The 20,055-nt window shown below is 40.7% G+C and overlaps 4 protein-coding genes across 4 annotated transcripts; 2 read left to right on the forward strand and 2 right to left on the reverse strand.

The window, feature by feature from the left end:
• Nucleotides 1–1,631: 1,631 nt before the first annotated feature.
• On the reverse strand, nt 1,632–2,255 carry LOC143019147 (uncharacterized). Its single transcript, XM_076174840.1, has 2 exons — nt 2,150–2,255; nt 1,632–2,056 (listed from the first exon to the last, which is right to left on the reverse strand). The coding sequence occupies exons 1-2, from the start codon at nt 2,253–2,255 to the stop codon at nt 1,632–1,634; spliced, it is 531 nt and encodes a 176-aa protein (XP_076030955.1).
• Nucleotides 2,256–4,431: 2,176 nt separating this feature from the next.
• Nucleotides 4,432–5,450, forward strand: LOC143019072 (uncharacterized). Its single transcript, XM_076174771.1, has 2 exons — nt 4,432–4,472; nt 4,826–5,450. The coding sequence occupies exons 1-2, from the start codon at nt 4,432–4,434 to the stop codon at nt 5,448–5,450; spliced, it is 666 nt and encodes a 221-aa protein (XP_076030886.1).
• Nucleotides 5,451–8,528: 3,078 nt separating this feature from the next.
• LOC143019073 (uncharacterized) lies at nt 8,529–11,650 on the reverse strand. Its single transcript, XM_076174772.1, has 4 exons — nt 11,641–11,650; nt 10,874–10,970; nt 9,062–9,183; nt 8,529–8,971 (listed from the first exon to the last, which is right to left on the reverse strand). The coding sequence occupies exons 1-4, from the start codon at nt 11,648–11,650 to the stop codon at nt 8,529–8,531; spliced, it is 672 nt and encodes a 223-aa protein (XP_076030887.1).
• A 62-nt stretch (nt 11,651–11,712) lies between these two features.
• LOC143019074 (uncharacterized) lies at nt 11,713–19,964 on the forward strand. The gene is made up of 4 exons (XM_076174773.1): nt 11,713–12,328; nt 16,272–16,448; nt 18,431–18,659; nt 19,340–19,964. Exons 1-4 carry the CDS (start codon nt 11,713–11,715, stop codon nt 19,962–19,964), a joined length of 1,647 nt encoding a protein of 548 aa, XP_076030888.1.
• The last annotated feature ends 91 nt before the right edge of the window (nt 19,965–20,055 follow it).

A 20,055-nucleotide genomic window follows, 5' to 3' on the forward strand; every position in this document is an offset into this window, starting at 1 on the left:
AACGAAGATCTTTCCACCAAAGATATAGATAGGCTATCTATCCCTCAACTATCCCTCAGCTGGACAAAAACTTCAAATTCTATCAGCAACAAGATTCCAAAATACTATCCCCCATGCTAAAAGGGCTAATCTTGATAGATTTTGGAAGATTGTCAACTAATAATTGTTAATTACTAATTGTTTCAGGCCCTTCGATCATTCTACCTTCCACTAAGAATTCCCAAGTGAAAAAATAAACACTATTATCTTAAAAATTCTAAACGATTTCCTAAGATGCGTAAAGAAAAACAATTTGCACATATACATACATATACGACATACATACACGAACGGCTTTTCCCCCTTACAAGGGAGACAGCCAAAAAATAAAAGCATAAAAACCATTCCCACCCATTCTATCCCCCACATATTCCATTCCCATTCGCCATCCCCCTTTTTCCCTCTTATCTTGGCTCCTCCTGGATGACGGATCATCCCTGCATCTCGCCCACTGCCCTGAGTAAGAGGCAATGTAGCAAGTCACAGCACATCCACAGAAAGGTCTTTTCATTTAATCGGCGAACCCCCTCTCAGTCCCCTCAAGCAGAAAAAGAGAAGACGGGGAGAAATACCTTCGGGCTGCGTCAAAAATATCATTCAAGGAAACTCCATACCCCCACCCTCCACCCATTTCCTTCCATGCATCTCAACTTCATCCATACACAACCATTCTCCATTCACCCCTATCTTCTGTCTTTTCCCCTGCTTCCTCAACAGACATTCCCCTCTTTCCCAATATCCCTTTTACCCCATCCATCCATTTCATCCTTGGTCACCTCTTCACGTTCATTCCTTCTACCTCTACCTTCCACGCCTCATTTACTAACCTTTCTTCACTCATTATTTTCATGTGCTCAAACCACCCTAATACTCTTTCATCAACCCTATCTCCCAACTCCCTTTCTGCCCCTGCTCTCCTTCTCACCTCTTTGTTTCTCACTCTATCCGGCCTAGTAATCTCTACCATACTTCTCAGGAATTTCATCTCAAACACATTCAAACTCCTCCTCAAAAAGGAAGGAAAACTATTATCTTTCCACCAAAGATACAAATAGAATAGCTACCCCACAGACATTGGTCATCTGGATCAAAACGTCAAATACTATCCAGAATCAAATTCCAAAATATTATCTCTATGCTAAAAGAGCTAATCTCCATAAATTTTGGAAGATTGTTGGCTACTAGACGTCGCTGTTTCGTATCATTGTTTCATTTCCTTCGAGCGTTCTCCCTGCCATTGAAAATTTAATGAACAATATTATTTTAAGAAATTTAAATGATTTCTTCAGGAGATGCGTGAAGGAAAAAAAATTGTACGCAGTGCAATAAAATATACTAAAAATAAAACTAATTGGGAGATTCACGTGACCAGTTTCCCTAGTGATGAAGAAAGACGACAAAAGTTTATGCTGGGACACATTTATTTACATTATGTACATATACGGTATCCAGAGAATGTAGTCAAATAAAAAGTAACTAGTTTGTTCGTACTATTGAAATGCGAGGAAAACGATAGTTGATCTTCTTGGTTCTCTTGCTAACAAAAGAGACCGAGAAATTATGTACAAGTTCAATGGTAAGGGTTGAATGACTTATCTACGGCCGAAGCCAAGGGGAGGCTTGCACACATGTTCACCAAGACACCTGTCGAAGCAACACTTGTCCACACCTCCGCAGGCTCCGTCGTTGGAACAGGTGACGGGAGGTCCAGAGACGCGCGGGCACACGGGCCTGACGGGTGGGCACTGTCCTGGCTTGACAACTTGAGTGGCGATGGGGTTGGTGGGTTGGTTGACGTTCTCGCAGCAGTAGGCTGCTCCCTCGGGAGTGCGACACCAGTAGCGACAGCCACTGGTGGGAGCCACAACAGACCCCAAACCACCAGCAAGTCCAGGACTCACACCACCAATGATACCAGGACTCACACCACCAACAATCCCACCAAGTCCTCCAAATCCTCCAAATCCTCCAAATCCTCCAATTCCTCCAAAGCCTTGATTGCCGAATCCCAGTCCACCTAAGCCAAAAGTAGGCTGAGCTCCGAAGCTACCAACGCCGCCTAATACGGGTTGAACTCCGGCCACGGATGGGGATAGCAGAGACGGACCGCCGAAGAATCGAGTCTTCGGAGAGCCACTCTTCTTACTCGATTTCTTAGAATCGTCGTCCGCCGCTACCAGGGCAACGGCCACAAGCAGGACACTCAGGACTCGCATGCTGAATAATGAATGCACATTAAGATTAGTTTCTAATAATATCTTCTATCTTTAAAGATAATATAAGCAAGTCACAGAATAACATACATAATACGCTAGTAACTCTTGATGATAACTCCGTATCTTACTTGGTGTGAGGTTTGGCAGAACGAGAATGACAAGTGTGACCGATCTCGTTGTGCCTGGCTTATATATGAGCTGCTGGTCCTCTCTCCCTTCCCCATACCTCCACGCTCTGTCGCTCGACCTTATCCGGGTAAGACAGGACTTTTTTCCTACGGCACTTATGTGTTCGAAATGACATATATCAATTTATTAGAGTGATGATCTTTCTGACCTTTGTGACACCTGGTATCAATCTCCCATGATTTTACGAAAAGTAGAGTGACTTCTTTGTTCCTCATAACATAATCTACCAATTTTCTTTTGTGGTTATTGTGTGACAATTTCAAGTGTATCAGGACCAACTTTGAGCGAATATGTACATGTATGCGAATTTAATATATACACATATGCGGACAAACATATATGTATACAGTATATAAAAACATAGACACATACATACATGAACGTATATATAAGAACATAGTAAGCATTAGGATATATAAAATTATTCAGTTAGATAAAGAGGTTAAAAAGATAATCATGTAAATATAAGTTAACTTTCATACAAAAATAAGAAATTTTTAAGTAAAATAAAAACTGATAATAAGACACTCCTGACACCTTGAGTGGGGGAAATGTCAACGTTACCATGAAACTATTTTCTACAAGTGCTTCTCATGCATCACTGTGAGGAACGATCTAACACATTACAGGATAAGGCGCGAGGGTGTTTGTGTCTGAAATAGGCAGCCGAAAATATTGCTTCATATATGACGAAACTTGGTGGGAAAGTCGCAACCAGCTTGTTGATTGATCTATGTAAATTGAAAAATAAATCAATAAAAGCAGTTATATACTGTCTCACTTTGGCTCAAAATAGCATATCTAATTATTTAGCTCTCCACTTTTACATCACATATAATCTATTTCAATGTTGTAATGTATATAATTTGTAACTTGAATTCTTGCATATATATCACATCTAAACACAGACATACAATTATTTGGCGACATTTTCCATTTGTGTCTCAGAATACCTCTTTCGGTAACTCATTATTAATAGAATGTTTACAAATAACAATAATAAAAAACTCCTAAACTTCTTTGTACCCTTTAAACTCATGTTTCGAAAAAAGTGACAGACAAAGAAATTTTCATGCATTGTCCTATAGACCCCTAAAGTACGTCATCGCAGTCTTTTGTTCCAACCATTTCAAATAAGCCTTCATTTTTATTGACTTGAGTGATAATTTAATTTCTAACAACTTCAACCTATAACATTTCAAATTTCTTGCATATACATTATATAACATTACAGTAATGGAATGCATTTATCTAGACATTATCAGGATTATATATCATGAGAAGATTCACCAAGTTGAGGCAAAAAAAAAAATCGCATTTCTAATTTGACCAATCAGCTCAACAGTGCCCTGAGACAGAATATTTGCAATGAATCAGCCCCAGACTAATCATCCGGTTATCGGTGACTGTCCATTTCCCCTGATGTCCGATTAAACATAACAAAGATGACGACTTCCACCACAACTAAATGCCTCCTGATGCACATTACTCACCTTTACCTTATGTTGCCGAAGTTATGCCTGAGGCTTAGAATCAAAATGGCGACTACAGGGTCTCCATTCATGTACTCTATCATTTTGTAGATCACACCTATCCCTAATATTGGGATATAATCGTAATAATATAGAGTACACAGACGAACATACTAAACACTCACTCCGTTACTAAGTTGCAAGTAACACATTTTAGTTTCAATAGTGATAATATTATTTGTATGTAAAATAATTCTGTTGAATGAAGAACCCATACCGAAGGGGTTAATGCCGTTTCGATTAACATTTAAGGAACACTACGGATTCTGTTCGAACCAGTTTTGCCATATGAGAGTAGGACCCTGAGGCAAGACTGGCCACATTTATTCAGGAAAACGTAGAAGCTAAAGGATAAGGGGTTGAATCTATGAGGTTGGACGAAAGGTCATGTGCTACTAAGGAAGTAATTTGTGTAGCACGACACAACTAGTTCTTGCTTATCTCGCCCTCTAACGATGACTCACACAAAGGCCAATGTTTACCTGACCATAGGAAGGTAAGGAGGGAGGAAGAGGAGGGTTCCTATATAAAGCCACGAAGACTTATCTGGTCACCATTGTCTCCTTGGCACTGCCAATTACACTTCAAGTAAGCAAGAGGGGCCTAGTTCTTAAAGGAGAATACACACACGCTCAATCAACTATATACACACACACAAACACACACACATACACACACACATACACACACACACATACACACACACATACACACACACACACACACACACACACACATACACACACACACACACACACACTCTCACATTTTTTCTTACATTGTTTCATTTGTAATGGTTATAATATAGTGTGATTTGTGCGCATTGTAAACAGTGTTCATTGGTTTTAGGATGAGATACCTGTGTGTACTGCTGGTGGCCCTCGCTCTCGTAGCGGCGGATGACGATTCCAAGAAATCGAGTAAGAAGAGTGGAGGCACCAGTGGCTCTCCGAGGACTCGATTCTTCGGCGGTCCATCTTTACTTTCACCATCCGTGGCCGGAGTTCAGCCTGTATTAGGCGGTGTTGGTAGCTTCGGAGCTCAGCCTACTTTTGGCTTTGGTGGACTCGGATTCGGCAATCAAGGCTTTGGTAACTTAGGAGGATTTGGAGGACTTGGTGGCATCAGCGGTGTCGTTGGTGGTGTGAGTCCTGGTATCATTGGTGGTGTGAGCCCTGGTCTTGCTGGTGGTTTGGGGTCTGTTGTGGCACCAACCAGTGGCTGCCGCTACTGGTGTCGCACTCCCGAGGGAGCGGCCTACTGCTGCGAGAACGTCAACCAACCCACCAACCCCATCGCAACGCAGATCGTCAAGCCCGGCCAGTGCCCACCCGTCAGGCCCCTGTGTCCACGCGTCTCTGGACCTCCCGTCACCTGTTCCAACGACGGAGCCTGCGGAGGTGTGGACAAGTGTTGCTTCGACAGGTGTCTTGGCGAGCATGTGTGCAAACCTCCCCTTGGCTTTGGCCGCTAACTTGTAATGTGTCCCTTCCCCTTCCTTTCAAAATTTAAAACCTTTCACTACGGGGATGTGCTATACTAAGCACATTCCGTGAAGGCTAAGTAAATAAATGCAACTTGATTGACATTACTGTAGCCAAAGGTTTCGAAAATTGATAAGACGAAAGCAGCAATAATTCCGTTTTATATCTTCCTTACCTGCTCCCTTTATACAGTGTGAATTTTGTACAAACATGTATATAGAGCTAATAAACTCAACTAATGGCATCTCGCGAGTGTCTTAATTCCTTACAATAGAATAATATCTTTTCTATTTCTTAAATCATATAAAATTTGTGTATTTTACTTATTTGAAATATGTCAACTTGTCCTTATAGAATGAGAATAACTTAATATCCCATTAATGAATCAAGTTTTGGATGATTCAGCTTAAAGTGAAAGGTATTTCTCTGTTATACAGAACTATGAGATCAATCTTTAAGTGGAAGATATCTCTAGACTACACAAAGTTTTGCGAAGCCAGTCCTAGGTATAAGATATACTGTACGTTATACAGGAAGTTATGAACGTTGAGTTCCTCTGATTATATCTACCTTCAACATGAAAGTTAAATTTTTGTTCGTGTTCACTTGTTTGTTTTTTAGCAATTCGGACAAGGCTGATTATAGTGAAGGTGTATTTAGGTGAGATAGGGTTGTCTTGCGACACTGCTTCTGACCCAGGGCAGTGGACAAGGTGCAGGGATGACCCGTCATCCAGGAGGTGCTAAGATAAGAGGGAGGGTGGAGAGGTGTGGAGTGTATTCAGGGATGGAATGGGTGGGAATGATTTTATGCCTTTTCCTTTTTTGGCTACCTCCCTTGTAAGGGGAGAAAAGCCTTGGTATATGTATGTATGTATGTGTTTTGGTGAAGCAAGCACAGTAAAGATTGAGCATATCCGTTAAGATTCAAATTCAAGTCACAAATCGGAGCGAAGTACAAATGCATTGCATGTACAAATGTAAGATTATTTGTATTAAGAAAGGTGTTACTAAGGAAGAATATGGGAAAACAACGGAGTTTGTAAAGCAAAAAAGAGAACTGAATAAGAGAATCAATATTCTTTTAGGGTTTTATACCATAAAAATAGAAAAATATTGTCTAAAAAGAAAGGATAGACTGTGAATGATTTATGATCAATGAACTTGATATTCTGTGTACAGTTGAGACCAGGTAGTTCATGAACTCAACTTTTTCTTTTATAGTAGTCTTTTACCACTGTTGGTAACTGCTGCATATAAAATCAAATTAGTTTCTATAATAAAAGATAAAAAAAATAGAAAGAAATTATTACATCTGAGTAGAAAATCGAATGAATGTATTAATAAATACCTCTGTTTCATCTAATGCAAAACATGAAATGACGCCTTTCGTCTCGATCTAGCTAATATAAAGAAGTTTTGATCAGCGAAGGAGCTCCTCAAAATTTAAATAAAAAAAAAAAACGAAGATCTTCCCACCAAAGATATAAATAGGCTATCTGTCCCTCAACTATTGATCAGCTGGACAAAAACGTCAAATTCTATCAACAACAAGATTCCAAATCACTATCCCCTATGCTAAAAGGGCTAATCTTCATAGATTTTGAAAGATTGTCAACTACTAATTGTTAACTACTAATTGTTTCAGGACCTTCGATCATTCTTCCTGCCACTAAGAATTCCCAAGTGAAAAAGTGAACACTATTATCTTAGAAATTCTAAACGATTTCCTAAGATGCGTAAAGAAAAACAATTTGCACATATACATACATATACGACATACATACACGAACGGCTTTTCCCCCTTACAAGGGAGGCAGCCAAAAAATAAAAGCATAAAATCCACCCCCACCCATTCTATCCCCTACATATTCCATTCCCATTTGCCACCCCCCCCCCACTCCTTCCCTCTTATCTTGGCTCCTCCTGGATGACGGATCATCCCTGCATCTCGCCTACTGCCCTCAGTCAGAGGCAATGTAGCAAGACACAACACATCCACAGCAAGGTCTCTTCATTTAATCGGCGACCCCCCTCTCAGTCCCCTCAAGCAGAAAAAAAGAAGACAGGGAGAAATACCTTCGGGCTGCGTCAAAAATATCATTCAAGCAAACTCCCTACCCCCACCCTCCACCCATTTCCTTCCATGCATCTCAACATCATCCATACACAACCATTCTCCTTTCACCCCTATCTTCTGTCTTTTCCCCTGCTTCCTCAACAGACATTCCCCTCTTTCCCAATCATCCTTGGTCACCTCCTCATGGTCATTTCTTCTTCCTCTACCTTCCACGCCTCATTTCCTAATCTTTCTTCACTCATTCTTTCCATGAGTCCAAGCCACCCTAATACTCTTTCATCAACCCTATCTCCCAACTCCCTTTCTGCCCCCGCTCTCCTTCTCACCTCTTTGTTTCTCACTCTATCCGGCCTAGTAATCTCTACCATACTTCTCAGGAATTTCATCTCAAACACATTCAAACTCCTCCTCAAAAAGGAAGAAAAACTATCATCTTTCCACCAAAGATAGAAATAGACTAGATATTCCACAGATATTGATCATCTGGATCAAAACATCAAATACTATCCAGAACAAAATTCCAAACTATTATCTCTATGCTAAAAGGGCTAATCTCCATAAATTTTGGAAGATTGTTGCTACTAGAGTCGCTGTTTTGTATGACTATTTCACTTCCTTCAAACCTTCTACCTGCCATTGAAAATTTAATGAACAATATTATTTTAAAAAGTTTAAATGTTTTCTTCAGGAGATGCGTGAAGGAAAAAATGTACGCAATGCAAAAAAAATATACTAAAAATAAACTTAATTGGGAGATTCACGTGACCAGTTTGCCTGATGATGAAGAAAGACGAAGACTTTTTATGCTGGGACACATTTATTCACATTATGTACATATACAGTATCCAGACAATGCAGTCAAATAAAAAGTAACTGGTTTGGTCGTAATGTTGAAATGCGAGGAAAACAATAGTTGATCTTCTTGGTTCTCTTGTTAACAAAAGAGACCAAGAAATTAAGTACAAGTTCAATGGAAAGGGTTGAATGACTTATCTACGGCCGAAGCCAAGGGGAGGCTTGCACACATGTTCACCAAGACACCTATCAAAGCAACACTTGTCCACACCTCCGCAGGCTCCGTCGTTGGAACAGGTGACGGGAGGTCCAGAGACGCGTGGGCACACGGGCCTGACGGGTGGGCACTGTCCTGGCTTGACAACTTGAGTGGCGATGGGGTTGGTGGGTTGGTTGACGTTCTCGCAGCAGTAGGCTGCTCCCTCGGGAGTGCGACACCAGTAACGGCAGCCACTGGTTGGTGCCACAACAGACCCCAAACCACCAGCAAGTCCAGGACTCACACCACCAATGATACCAGGACTCACACCACCAACAATCCCACCAAGTCCTCCAAATCCTCCAAATCCTTCAAATCCTCCAAATCCTCCAAATCCTCCAATTCCTCCAAAACCTTGATTGCCGAATCCCAGTCCACCTAAGCCAAAAGTAGGCTGAGCTCCGAAGCTACCAACACCGCCTAATACGGGTTGAACTCCGGCCACGGATGGGGAGAGCAGAGACGGACCACCGAAGAACCGAGTCCTCGGAGAGCCACTGCTGCCTCCACTCTTCTTACTCGATTTCTTAGAATCGTCGTCCGCCGCTACCAGGGCAACGGCCACAAGTAGGACTCTCATGACTCTGATGCTGAATTATGAATGAACATTAAGATTAGTTTCTGATAATATCTTCTATCTTTAAAGATAATATAAGCAAGTCACAGAATAACATACATAATACGCTAGTAACTCTTGATGATAACTCCGTATCTTACTTGGTGTGAGGTTTGGCAGAACGAGAATGAGAAGTGTGACCGATCTCGTTGTGCCTGGCTTATATATGAGCTGCTGGTCCTCTCTCCCTTCCCCATACCTCCACGCTCTGTCGCTCGACCTTATCCGGGTAAGACAGGGTTTTTTTCCTACGGCACTTATGTGTTCGAAATGACATATATAAATTTATTAGAGTGATGATCTTTCTGACCTTTGTGACACCTGGTATCAATCTCTCATGATTTTACGAAAAGTAGAGTGACTTCTTTGATCCTCATAACATAATCTACAAATTTTCTTTTGTGGTTATTGTGTGACAATTTCAAGTGTATGAGGACCAACTTTGAGCGAATATGTACATGTATGCAGAATTAATATATACACATATGCGGCTAAACATATATGTATATATAAAAACATAGACACATACATACGTGAACGTATATATAAGAACATAGTAAGCATTAGGATGTATAAAATTACTCAGTTAGATAAAGAGGTTGAAAAGATAATCTAGTAAATATGAGTTAACTTTCATACAAAAATAAGAACATTTTAAGTAAAATAAAAACTGATAATAAGACACTCCTGACACCTTGAGTGGGGGAAATGTCAACGTTACCATGAAACTACTTTCTACAATTGCTTCTCATGCATCACTGTGAGGAACGATCTAACACATTACAGGATAAGGTGCGAGGGTGTTTGTGTCTGATATAGGCAGCCAAAAATATTGCTTCATATATGATGAAACTTGTTGGGAAAGTCGCAACCAGCTTGTTGATTGATCAATGTAAATTGAAAAATAAATCAATAAAAGCAGTTATATACTGTCTCACTTTGGCTCAAAATAGCTTATCTAATTGTTTATCTCTCCACTTTTAAATCATGTTAAATCTATTTCAATGTTGTAATGTATATAATTTGTAACTTGAATTCTTGCATATATATCACATCTAAACACAGATATACAATTATTTGGCGACATTTTCCATTTGTGTCTCAGAATACCTCTTTCGGTAACTCATTATTAATAGAATGTTTACAAATAACGATAATAAAAAACTCCTAAGCTTCTTTGTACCCCTTAAACTTATGTTTCGAAAAAAGTAAGTAACAGATGAGGAAGTTTTCATGCATTATTCCATGATACACCCCTAAAGAACGTCATAGCAGTCTTTTGTTCCAACCATTCCAAATAAACATTCATTTTTATTGACTTGAGTGATAATTTAATTTTTAACAACTTCAACCTATAACATTTCAAATTTCTTTCATATACATTATATAACATTACAGTAATGGAATGCATTTATCTAGACATTATCAGGATTATGTATCATGAGAAGATTCATCAAGTTGAGGCAAAAAAAAAAAATCGCATTTCTAATTTGACCAATCAGCTCAACAGTGCCCTGAGACAGAATATTTGTAATGAATCAGCCCCAGACTAATCATCCGGTTATCGGTGACTGTCCATTTCCCCTGATGTTCGATTAAACATAACAAAGATGACGACTTCCACCACAACTAAATGCCTCCAGGTGCACATTCCTCACCTTTACCTTATGTTGCCGAAGTTATGCCTGAGGCCTAGAATCAAAGTGGCGACTACAGGGTCTCCATTCATGTACTCTATCAACTTGTAGATCACACCTATCCCTAATATTGGGATATAATCGTACTAATATAGTGTACACAGACGAACATATAAGACACTCACTCCGTTACTAAGTTGCAAGTAACACATTTTAGTTTCAATAGTCATAATATTATTTGTATGTAAAATAATTTTTTGAATGAAAAACCCATACCGAAGGGGTTAATGCCGTTCCGATTAACATTTAAGGAACACTACGGATTCTGTTCGAACCAGTTTTGTCATATGAGAGTAGGACCCTGAGGCAAAGCTGGCCACATTTATTCAGGTAAACGTAGAAGCTCAAGGATAAAGGGTTGAATCTATGGGGTTGGACGAAAGGTCATGTGCTACTAAGGAAGTAATTTGTGTAGCACGACGAAACTAGTTCTTGCTTATCTCGCCCTCTAACGACGACTCATACAAAGGCCAATGTTTACCTGACCGTAGGAAGGTAAGGAGGGGAGGAAGAGGAGGGTTCCTATATAAAGCCACGAAGACTTATCTGGTCACCATTGTCTCCTTGGCACTGCCAATTACACTTTAAGTAAGCAAGAGGGGCCTAGTTCTTAAAGGAGAATACACACACGCTCACTCAACTATATACACACACACACAAACACACACACACACACACACACACACACACACACACACACACACACACACACACACACACACACTTTTTCTTACATTGTTTCATTTGTAATGGTTATAATATAGTGTGATTTGTGCGCATTGTAAACAGTGTTCATTGGTTTTAGGATGAGATACCTGTGTGTACTGCTGGTGGCCCTCGCTCTCGTAGCGGCGGATGACGATTCCAAGAAATCGAGTAAGAAGAGTGGAGGCACCAGTGGCTCTCCGAGGACTCGATTCTTCGGCGGTCCATCTTTACTTTCCCCATCCGTGGCCGGAGTTCAACCTGTATTAGGCGGTGTTGGTAGCTTCGGAGCTCAGCCTACTTTTGGCTTTGGTGGACTGGGATTCGGCAATCAAGGCTTTGGTAACTTGGGAGGATTTGGAGGACTTGGAGGACTTGGTGGCATTGTTGGTGGTGTGAGTCCTGGTATCATTGGTGGTGTGAGCCCTGGTCTTGCTGGTGGTTTGGGGTCTGTTGTGGCACCAACCAGTGGCTGCCGCTACTGGTGTCGCACTCCCGAGGGAGCGGCCTACTGCTGCGAGAACGTCAACCAACCCACCAACCCCATCGCAACGCAGATCGTCAAGCCCGGCCAGTGCCCACCCGTCAGGCCCCTGTGTCCACGCGTCTCTGGACCTCCCGTCACCTGTTCCAACGACGGAGCCTGCGGAGGTGTGGACAAGTGTTGCTTCGACAGGTGTCTTGGCGAGCATGTGTGCAAACCTCCCCTTGGCTTTGGCCGCTAACTTGTAATGTGTCCCTTCCCCTTCCTTTCAAAATTCAAAACCTTTCACTACGGGGATGTGCTCTACTAAGCACATTCCGTGAAGGCTAAGTAAATAAATGCAATTTGATTGACATTACTACGAGTAGAGCCAAAAGCTTCGAAAATTGATAAGACGAAAGCAGCAATAATTTCCTTTTATATCTTTCTTACCTGCTCCCTTTATACAATGTGAATTTTGTACAAACATGTATATAGAGCTAATAAACTCAACTAATAGCATCTCGCGAATGTCTTAATTCCTTACAGTAAAATAATATCATTTCTATTTCTTAATTTTTATATGATTTGTGTATTTTACTTATTTGAAATATGTCAACTTGTCCTTTAAGTTATATATCTCATTATAGAATGAGAATAACTTAATATCCCATTAATGAATCAAGTTATACAGAACTTTGAGATCAATCTTTAAGTGGAAGATATCTCTAGACTACACAAAGTTTTGCGAAGCCAGTCCTAGGTAGAAGATATACGTTATACAGGAAGATATGAACGTTGAGTTCCTCTGATTATATTTACCTTCGTGTTCACTTGTTTGTTTTTTAGCAATTCGGACAAGGCTGATTATAGTGAAGGTGTGTTTAGGTGAGGCAAGCACAGTAAAGATTGAGCATATCCGTTAAGATTCAAATTCAAGTCACAAATCGGAGCAAAGTACAAATGCATTGCATGTACAAATGTAAGATTATTTGTATTAAGAAAGGTGTTACTAAGGAAGAATATGGGAAAACAACTGAGTTTGTAAAGCAAAAAAGATAACTGAATAAGAGAATCAATATTCTTTTAGGGTTTTATTCCAGAAAATAGGAAAATATTGTCTAAAAAGAAAGGATAGACTGTGAATGATTTATGATAAATTAACTTGATATTCTGTGTACTGTACAGTTGAGATCAGATAGTTCATCAATTCAACTTTTTCTTGTATAGTAGTCTTTCACCACTGTTGGTAACTGCTGCATATAAGATCAAATTAGTTCCTATAATAAAAAAGAAAAAAATAGAAAGAAATTATTACATCTGAGTAGAAAATCGAATGAATTTATAAATAAATACCTCTCTTTCATCTGATGCAAAACATGAAATGACGCCTTTCGTCTCGATCTAGCTAATATAAAGAAGTTTTGATCAGCGAAGGAGCTCCTCAAAAATTAAACGAAAAAGACGAAGATTTTTCCACCAAAGATATAAATAGGCTATCTGTCCCTCAACTATTGATCAGCTGGACAAAAACGTCAAATTCTATCAGCAACAAGATTCCAAATCACTATCCCCCATGCTAAAAGGGCTAATCTTTATAGATTTTGGAAGATGGTCAACTACAATTGTTAACTACTAATTGTTTCAGGCCCTTCGATCATTCTACCTTCCACTAAGAATTCCCAAGTGAAATATGAACAATATTATCTTAGAAATTCTAAACGATTTCCTAAGATGCGTAAAGAAAAACATTTTGCTCCCTTATAAGGGAGGCAGCCAAAAAATAAAAAGCATAAAATCCACTCTCACCCATTCTATCCCCTACATATTCCATTCCCATTTGCCACCCCTTTCTTGCCTCTTATCTTGGCTCCTCCTGGATGACAGATCATCCCTGCATCTCGCCCACTGCCCTCAGTCTGAGGCAATGTAGCAAGACACAACACATCCACAGCAAGGCCTCTTCATTTAAGCGGCTACCCCCCTCTTAGTCCCCTCAAGCAGAAAAAGAGAAGACGGGGAGAAATACCTTCGAGCTGTGTCAAAAATATCATTCAAGCAAACTCCCTCCCCCCAACCCCCAACCCCCACCCATTTCCTTCTATGCATCTCATCTCGACATCATCCATACAGAACCATTCTCCATTCACCCCTATCTTCTGTCTTTTCCCCTGCTTCCTCAACAGACATTCCCCTCTTTCCCAATATCCCTTTTACCCTATCCATCCATTTCTATTTCATCCTCACTTACTAACCTGTCTTCACTCATTCTTCCCATGTGTTCCAACCACCCTAATACTCTTTCATCAACCCTCTCCCAACTCCCTTTCCGCCCCCGCTCTCCTTCTCACCTCTCTGTTTCTCACTCTATCCGGCCTAGTAATCACCTACCATACTTCTCAGGAATTTCATCTCAAACACATTCAAACTCCTCCTCTCTTCCTCTCTTATGGTCTATGTTTCTCCACCATACAGTGCTGTCGGCACAAACACTCCTTCATAAAATCTCCTCTTAGCATCCATTGCCAAATGTATGTTTCTCATTACACTTTCTAATCCCCACAAGCGCAGTATCGTCACCAAAAAAACAACTGGCTTATCCCACATTCTTTTTCCATTTTCTTTAAGCATCCCCAGTCCCCGGTCCATTACCCTTGCGTTTACCTCTCGCACCACCTCAATCCATATTTAATTGAACAACCAAGGCAACACAACGCATCCCCGGCGAAATCCCACCTTTGCACAGACTCTACTTCTCTCGTAAAAAATATTGGCTGCTCTTAACAGCTTTCCTCCTGTCCCATATATCTGCAATACCTCCCACAGTGCCTTCCCGTCTATTTTGCCATAAGCCTTCTCCAAATCCATAAAGGCCCAGAGAACATCCTTACCTTTTCTTAAAGCTTTCTCACATATCTACCTTGCCACAAAAATCTGATCCACGCAACCCCCGCCTGTCCTAAACCCACACTGTTCCTCACCAATTACTCCCTCTGTTCCTATCCTAATCCTCTCAATCAAAACACTCTCATAAGCCTTCCCAACTACACTCAACAAATTGATCCCTCTGAAACTACTACATAACTACTACTTGTCCTCTTTTTCTTTGTAAAGTGGAACCATACAGGCACTCCTCCAGTCCTCCGGCACTCTACCCTCTCTCCAACAAACATTAAACAACTTTACCAGCCAGTCCACCATCACTGTACTTCCCTTTTTTAGACACTCCGCATGACAATCCAATCCAGATGCTTTACCTGCTCTCATCATTTTGATAACTGCTTTCACCTCATCTTTCCTTATTTCTCCTCCATTTTCTTTATTCATTACTGTCATTTTCTTAGCTCTTCCCACTACAACTACCTTTCCCTCCCTATCCTCCTTCACATTTAGCAGCTCCCTAAAATACTCTGCCCATCTTCCTCTTACTGCCGTCTCTTCCACTATCACCTCTCCATCTGCACCTTTTACTTTTTCTTCTTTACTTGATTCGCCTCCTCTTCCTCTCTTAATTTACTTCCAAAACATCTTTTTATTACTTTCAAAAATTTCTGTCATACTCTTACCCCATTTCACATCCTCTCTTCTCTTTGCCTCCTTTTCTTATGCTTTACTTCTCCTCTCTTTTCTTTGTATCTCTCATATGATTCTGTCAAACTATTTTGTAACCAATGTGTGAATGCTCACTTCTCCTCTTCTACAACCTTCTTTGCTTTATCATCCCACCGCTCACTACCTTCCTTCTATTTCCTTTCGTCCTCCTTGTTCCACTCACCAACATTGCATTCCTTGTGGCTCCCTCCTTGAACCATCCCCGGTCCTTCTTCACTCCTAGTTCTACTCTATACTTCACACAATACAATAAAGTATATGAAAAAAGATAAATGGGAAATTAGCTTGACCACTTTGCCCGGTGATGAATAAACACGACAAAGTTTTACGATGGGACATATTTATTCACATTATTCATATATACACCATTCAAAGAATTTAGTTAAACCATACAACTGGCTTAGTCGTAAAACTGACAGGCGAAGAAAAAAAAATTCTTCTTGGATCTATTGCTTACAAAGGAGACCGAGAAATTAAGTACAAGTTGAACAGTAAAGGACTTATCTACGACCGAATCCAAGGGGAGGCTTACACACATGTTCACCAAGACACCTATCAAAGCAACACTTGTCCACACCTCCGCAGGCTCCGTCGTTGGAACAGGTGACGGGAGGTCCAGAGACGCGCGGACACACGGGCCTGACGGGTGGGCACTGGCCGGGCTTGATAACTTGAGTGGCGATGGGGTTGGTGGGTTGGTTGACGTTCTCGCAGCAGTAGGCTGCTCCCTCGGGAGTGCGGCACCAGTAGCGACAGCCACTGGTGGGTGCCACAACGGACCCCAAACCACCAGTTAGGACAGGACTCACGCCACCAATAATACCAGGATTCACACCACCAACAATCCCACCAAGTCCTCCAAATCCTCCAAATCCTCCAATTCCTCCAAAGCCTTGATTGCCGAATCCTAGTCCACCAAGGCCAAAAGTAGGCTGAGCTCCGAAGCTACCAACGCCGCCTAATACGGGTTGAACTCCGGCCACGGATGGGGATAGAGGAGACGGACCTCCAAAGAACCGGGTCTTTGGAGAGTTACGGGTGCCTCCACTCTTCTTACTCGATTTCTTGGAATCGTCATCCGCCGCTACCAGGGCGAGGGCCACCAACAGGACACACAGAACTCGCATGCTGAACAATGAATGCACAATTTAAGGATTAATTTCCAATAGTATCTTCTATCCTAAAAGGCAATGTAAGGAATGTCACAGGAAAACATATATAATACGCTGGTAAAGCTCAGGGTGAAAAACCCGCATCTTACTTGATGTGAGGTTTGGCAGGGCGAGAATGACGAATGTGACAAATCTCATTCTCCATAGTTTATATAGGCGTTATTGGTCCTCTCTCCCTTCCCCATACTTCCTCGTTCTGACGCGCGACCTTATCCGGATAAAAACTGGACTTTCCTCCTACGGTACTTTTGTGTTCAAAATGACATACCGGTATATCATTTTCTTAGCACGATGATCTTTTTTACCTTTATGACACCTGGAATCAATCAGCCATGATTTTACGGAAATTGTAGTGACCTCTTTGTTCCTCATGACATACTCTACATATCTTCTCTTGTAGTTATTGTGTGACAATTCTAAGTGCATCAGGATCAACTTTGAATAAATAGGTTTTAAATATATATATATATATATATATGTATATATATATGTATATATACACATATACATATACATATATATATACATACACACACACATACATATATATATATATACATATACATATATATACATATATATATACATATATATACATATATATATGCATATATACAAATATATACACATACATACATGAATGTATGTATGAGAACATAGTAAGCGTCAGGACAAGTTATAAAAATATTCACTTAAAGAGGTTGACAAGATAATCTAGTAAATATGAGTTAACTTTCATACAAGTAATAAAATACTCCTGACGCCTTGAGTGAGGGAAATGTCAAGGTTCTTATGAAACTATATTCTACAAGTGCTTTTCATGCATCACTATGAGGGAAAACTCTAACATCTTACAGCATAAGGTAGCCGAAAATCTTGCTTCAAATATGACAACATTTGGTGGGAAAATCGGATAAAGTTGTTGATTGTCCTATGTCAAATTATAATAAAGATAGTTATGTACTGTCTCAGTCTGGTCCAAATTGCATATTCAATTATTTGTGTAAAGTGTAAAGTTATTTCAATTCTGAAATGTATATAATCTTTAACGTGAAATTTTGTATACATATATATGTATCACATCACAATTATGAAATGACTCCATCTAAACACAATGTACAAAAATTCGGCAGCATTGTTAATTTGTATATCAGAATCTCAATTTTTGGTAACTGATTTAGTAAGATTTTTACAAATGATGAGAAAATACATAAACTTTTCTGTACTCTTTAAATTCATATTTAAGAAAAAGTAAGTGACAAACGAGAATTTTTTTTCATGAATCATTTTATGATGCACCCCTACGTCATCCCACAGTCATTTTCACTAATCATTTCAAATAACACTTCATTTTTTTTACTGTAATGATAATAATTTTTCAACAACTTCTACCTGTTACATTCGAAATTGCTTACATATACATTATATAACATGACAATTATGGTATGTATTAATCTAAACATTATCAGGAGTTATATTTTATGTGGAGATTCATCAGGTTAAAGCAAAAGTCAAAAAAATTCTGGCAATTCATGTTTGACTAATCAGCCGGTTATCGGTGACTGTCCATAGTCCCTGATGCTAGACTAACCATAACAAAGAAGACGACTTTAGCCACAGCTAAGCGCCTCCTGGTGCACACTCCTCACCTTTACCTTATGTTGCCGAGATTATGCCCGAGGCCTAAAATCGAAGTGGAGACTACAGTATCTCCATTCATGTATTCTTCAGTCTTACATATCACACCAATGCAATGTACGAGTACACAGATGAACATAATATACACGCGCTCCATTACTAAGTTGGAAGCAATAATATTAGTTTCAATATTGATAACACTATTTATTTGTAAAATAATTTTGTTGAATGAAGAATCCATATTGAAGAGATTAAGGGTATCTCGACTAACACTCAAGGAACACAGGATTCTGCTCATCTGAGAATAAGACTCCAAGGCAATAATAGCCATTTTTATTCAATTAAGCGTAGAAGCCCAAAGGGTTGAATCAATGAGGTTGGACGAACGGTTATGTGCTCCTGAGGAAGTAATTTGTGTAACGCGACACAACTAGTTCTTGCTTGTCTCGCCCTCTGACGGCGTCTCACACAAAGGCCAATGCTTACCTGACCGTAGGAAGATAAGGAAGGGTGGAAGAGGAGGGTCCCTATATAAAGCCACGAAGACTGAACAGGCCACCATTGTCTCCTTGGCACTGCCAATCACAAATCAAGTAAGCAGGGAGGGGGGAAGCCTTTCTTTGTACTCTTAAAGGACATACACAAACACAGACGCACACTCAACGACACACACACACACACACACACACACACACACACACACACACACACACACACACACACACACACACACAAACACACACACTTGTACATGCACACACATTTTTCTTACATTGTTTCATTTGTAACGATTGTAATATAGTGCGATTTATGCACATTGTAAACAACATTCATTGATTTTAGGATGAGATACCTGTGTGTACTGCTGGTGGCCCTCGCTCTCGTAGCGGCGGACGACGATTCCAAGAAATCGAGTAAGAAGAAAGGAGACACCAGTGGCTCTCCGAAGACTCGATTCTTCGGTGGTCCATCTCTGCTTTCCCCATCCGTGGCCGGAGTTCAACCCGTATTAGGCGGTGTTGGTAGCTTCGGAGCTCAGCCTACTTTTGGCTTTGGTGGACTGGGATTCGGCAATCAAGGCTTTGGCAACTTGGGAGGATTTGGAGGACTTGGAGGCATCGGTGGCATTGCTGGTGGTGTGAGTCCTGGTATCATTGGAGGTGTGAGCCCTGTCCTAACTGGTGGTTTGGGTTCCGTTGTGGCTCCTACCAGTGGCTGTCGTTATTGGTGCCGCACTCCCGAGGGAGCAGCCTACTGCTGCGAGAACGTAAACCAGCCTACCAACCCTATCGCCACACAAGTCGTCAAGCCCGGCCAGTGTCCGCCCGTCAGGCCCGTGTGCCCGCGCGTCTCTGGACCTCCCGTCACCTGTTCCAACGACGGAGCCTGCGGAGGTGTGGACAAGTGTTGCTTTGATAGGTGTCTTGGTGAACATGTGTGCAAACCTCCACTTGGCTTTGGCCGTTAACTTGTAATTGGTCCCCTTCCCCTTCCTATCACAAATTAAATCCTTCGCCACTGGGATGTGCTCTGCTGAATGCCCTCTGGCTTCGACCAAA

This window comes from Oratosquilla oratoria, chromosome 36, assembly GCF_046742065.1.
Source record: "Oratosquilla oratoria isolate Oo_2021 chromosome 36, ASM4674206v1, whole genome shotgun sequence".
Classification (NCBI taxonomy): Eukaryota; Metazoa; Arthropoda; class Malacostraca; order Stomatopoda; family Squillidae; genus Oratosquilla; species Oratosquilla oratoria.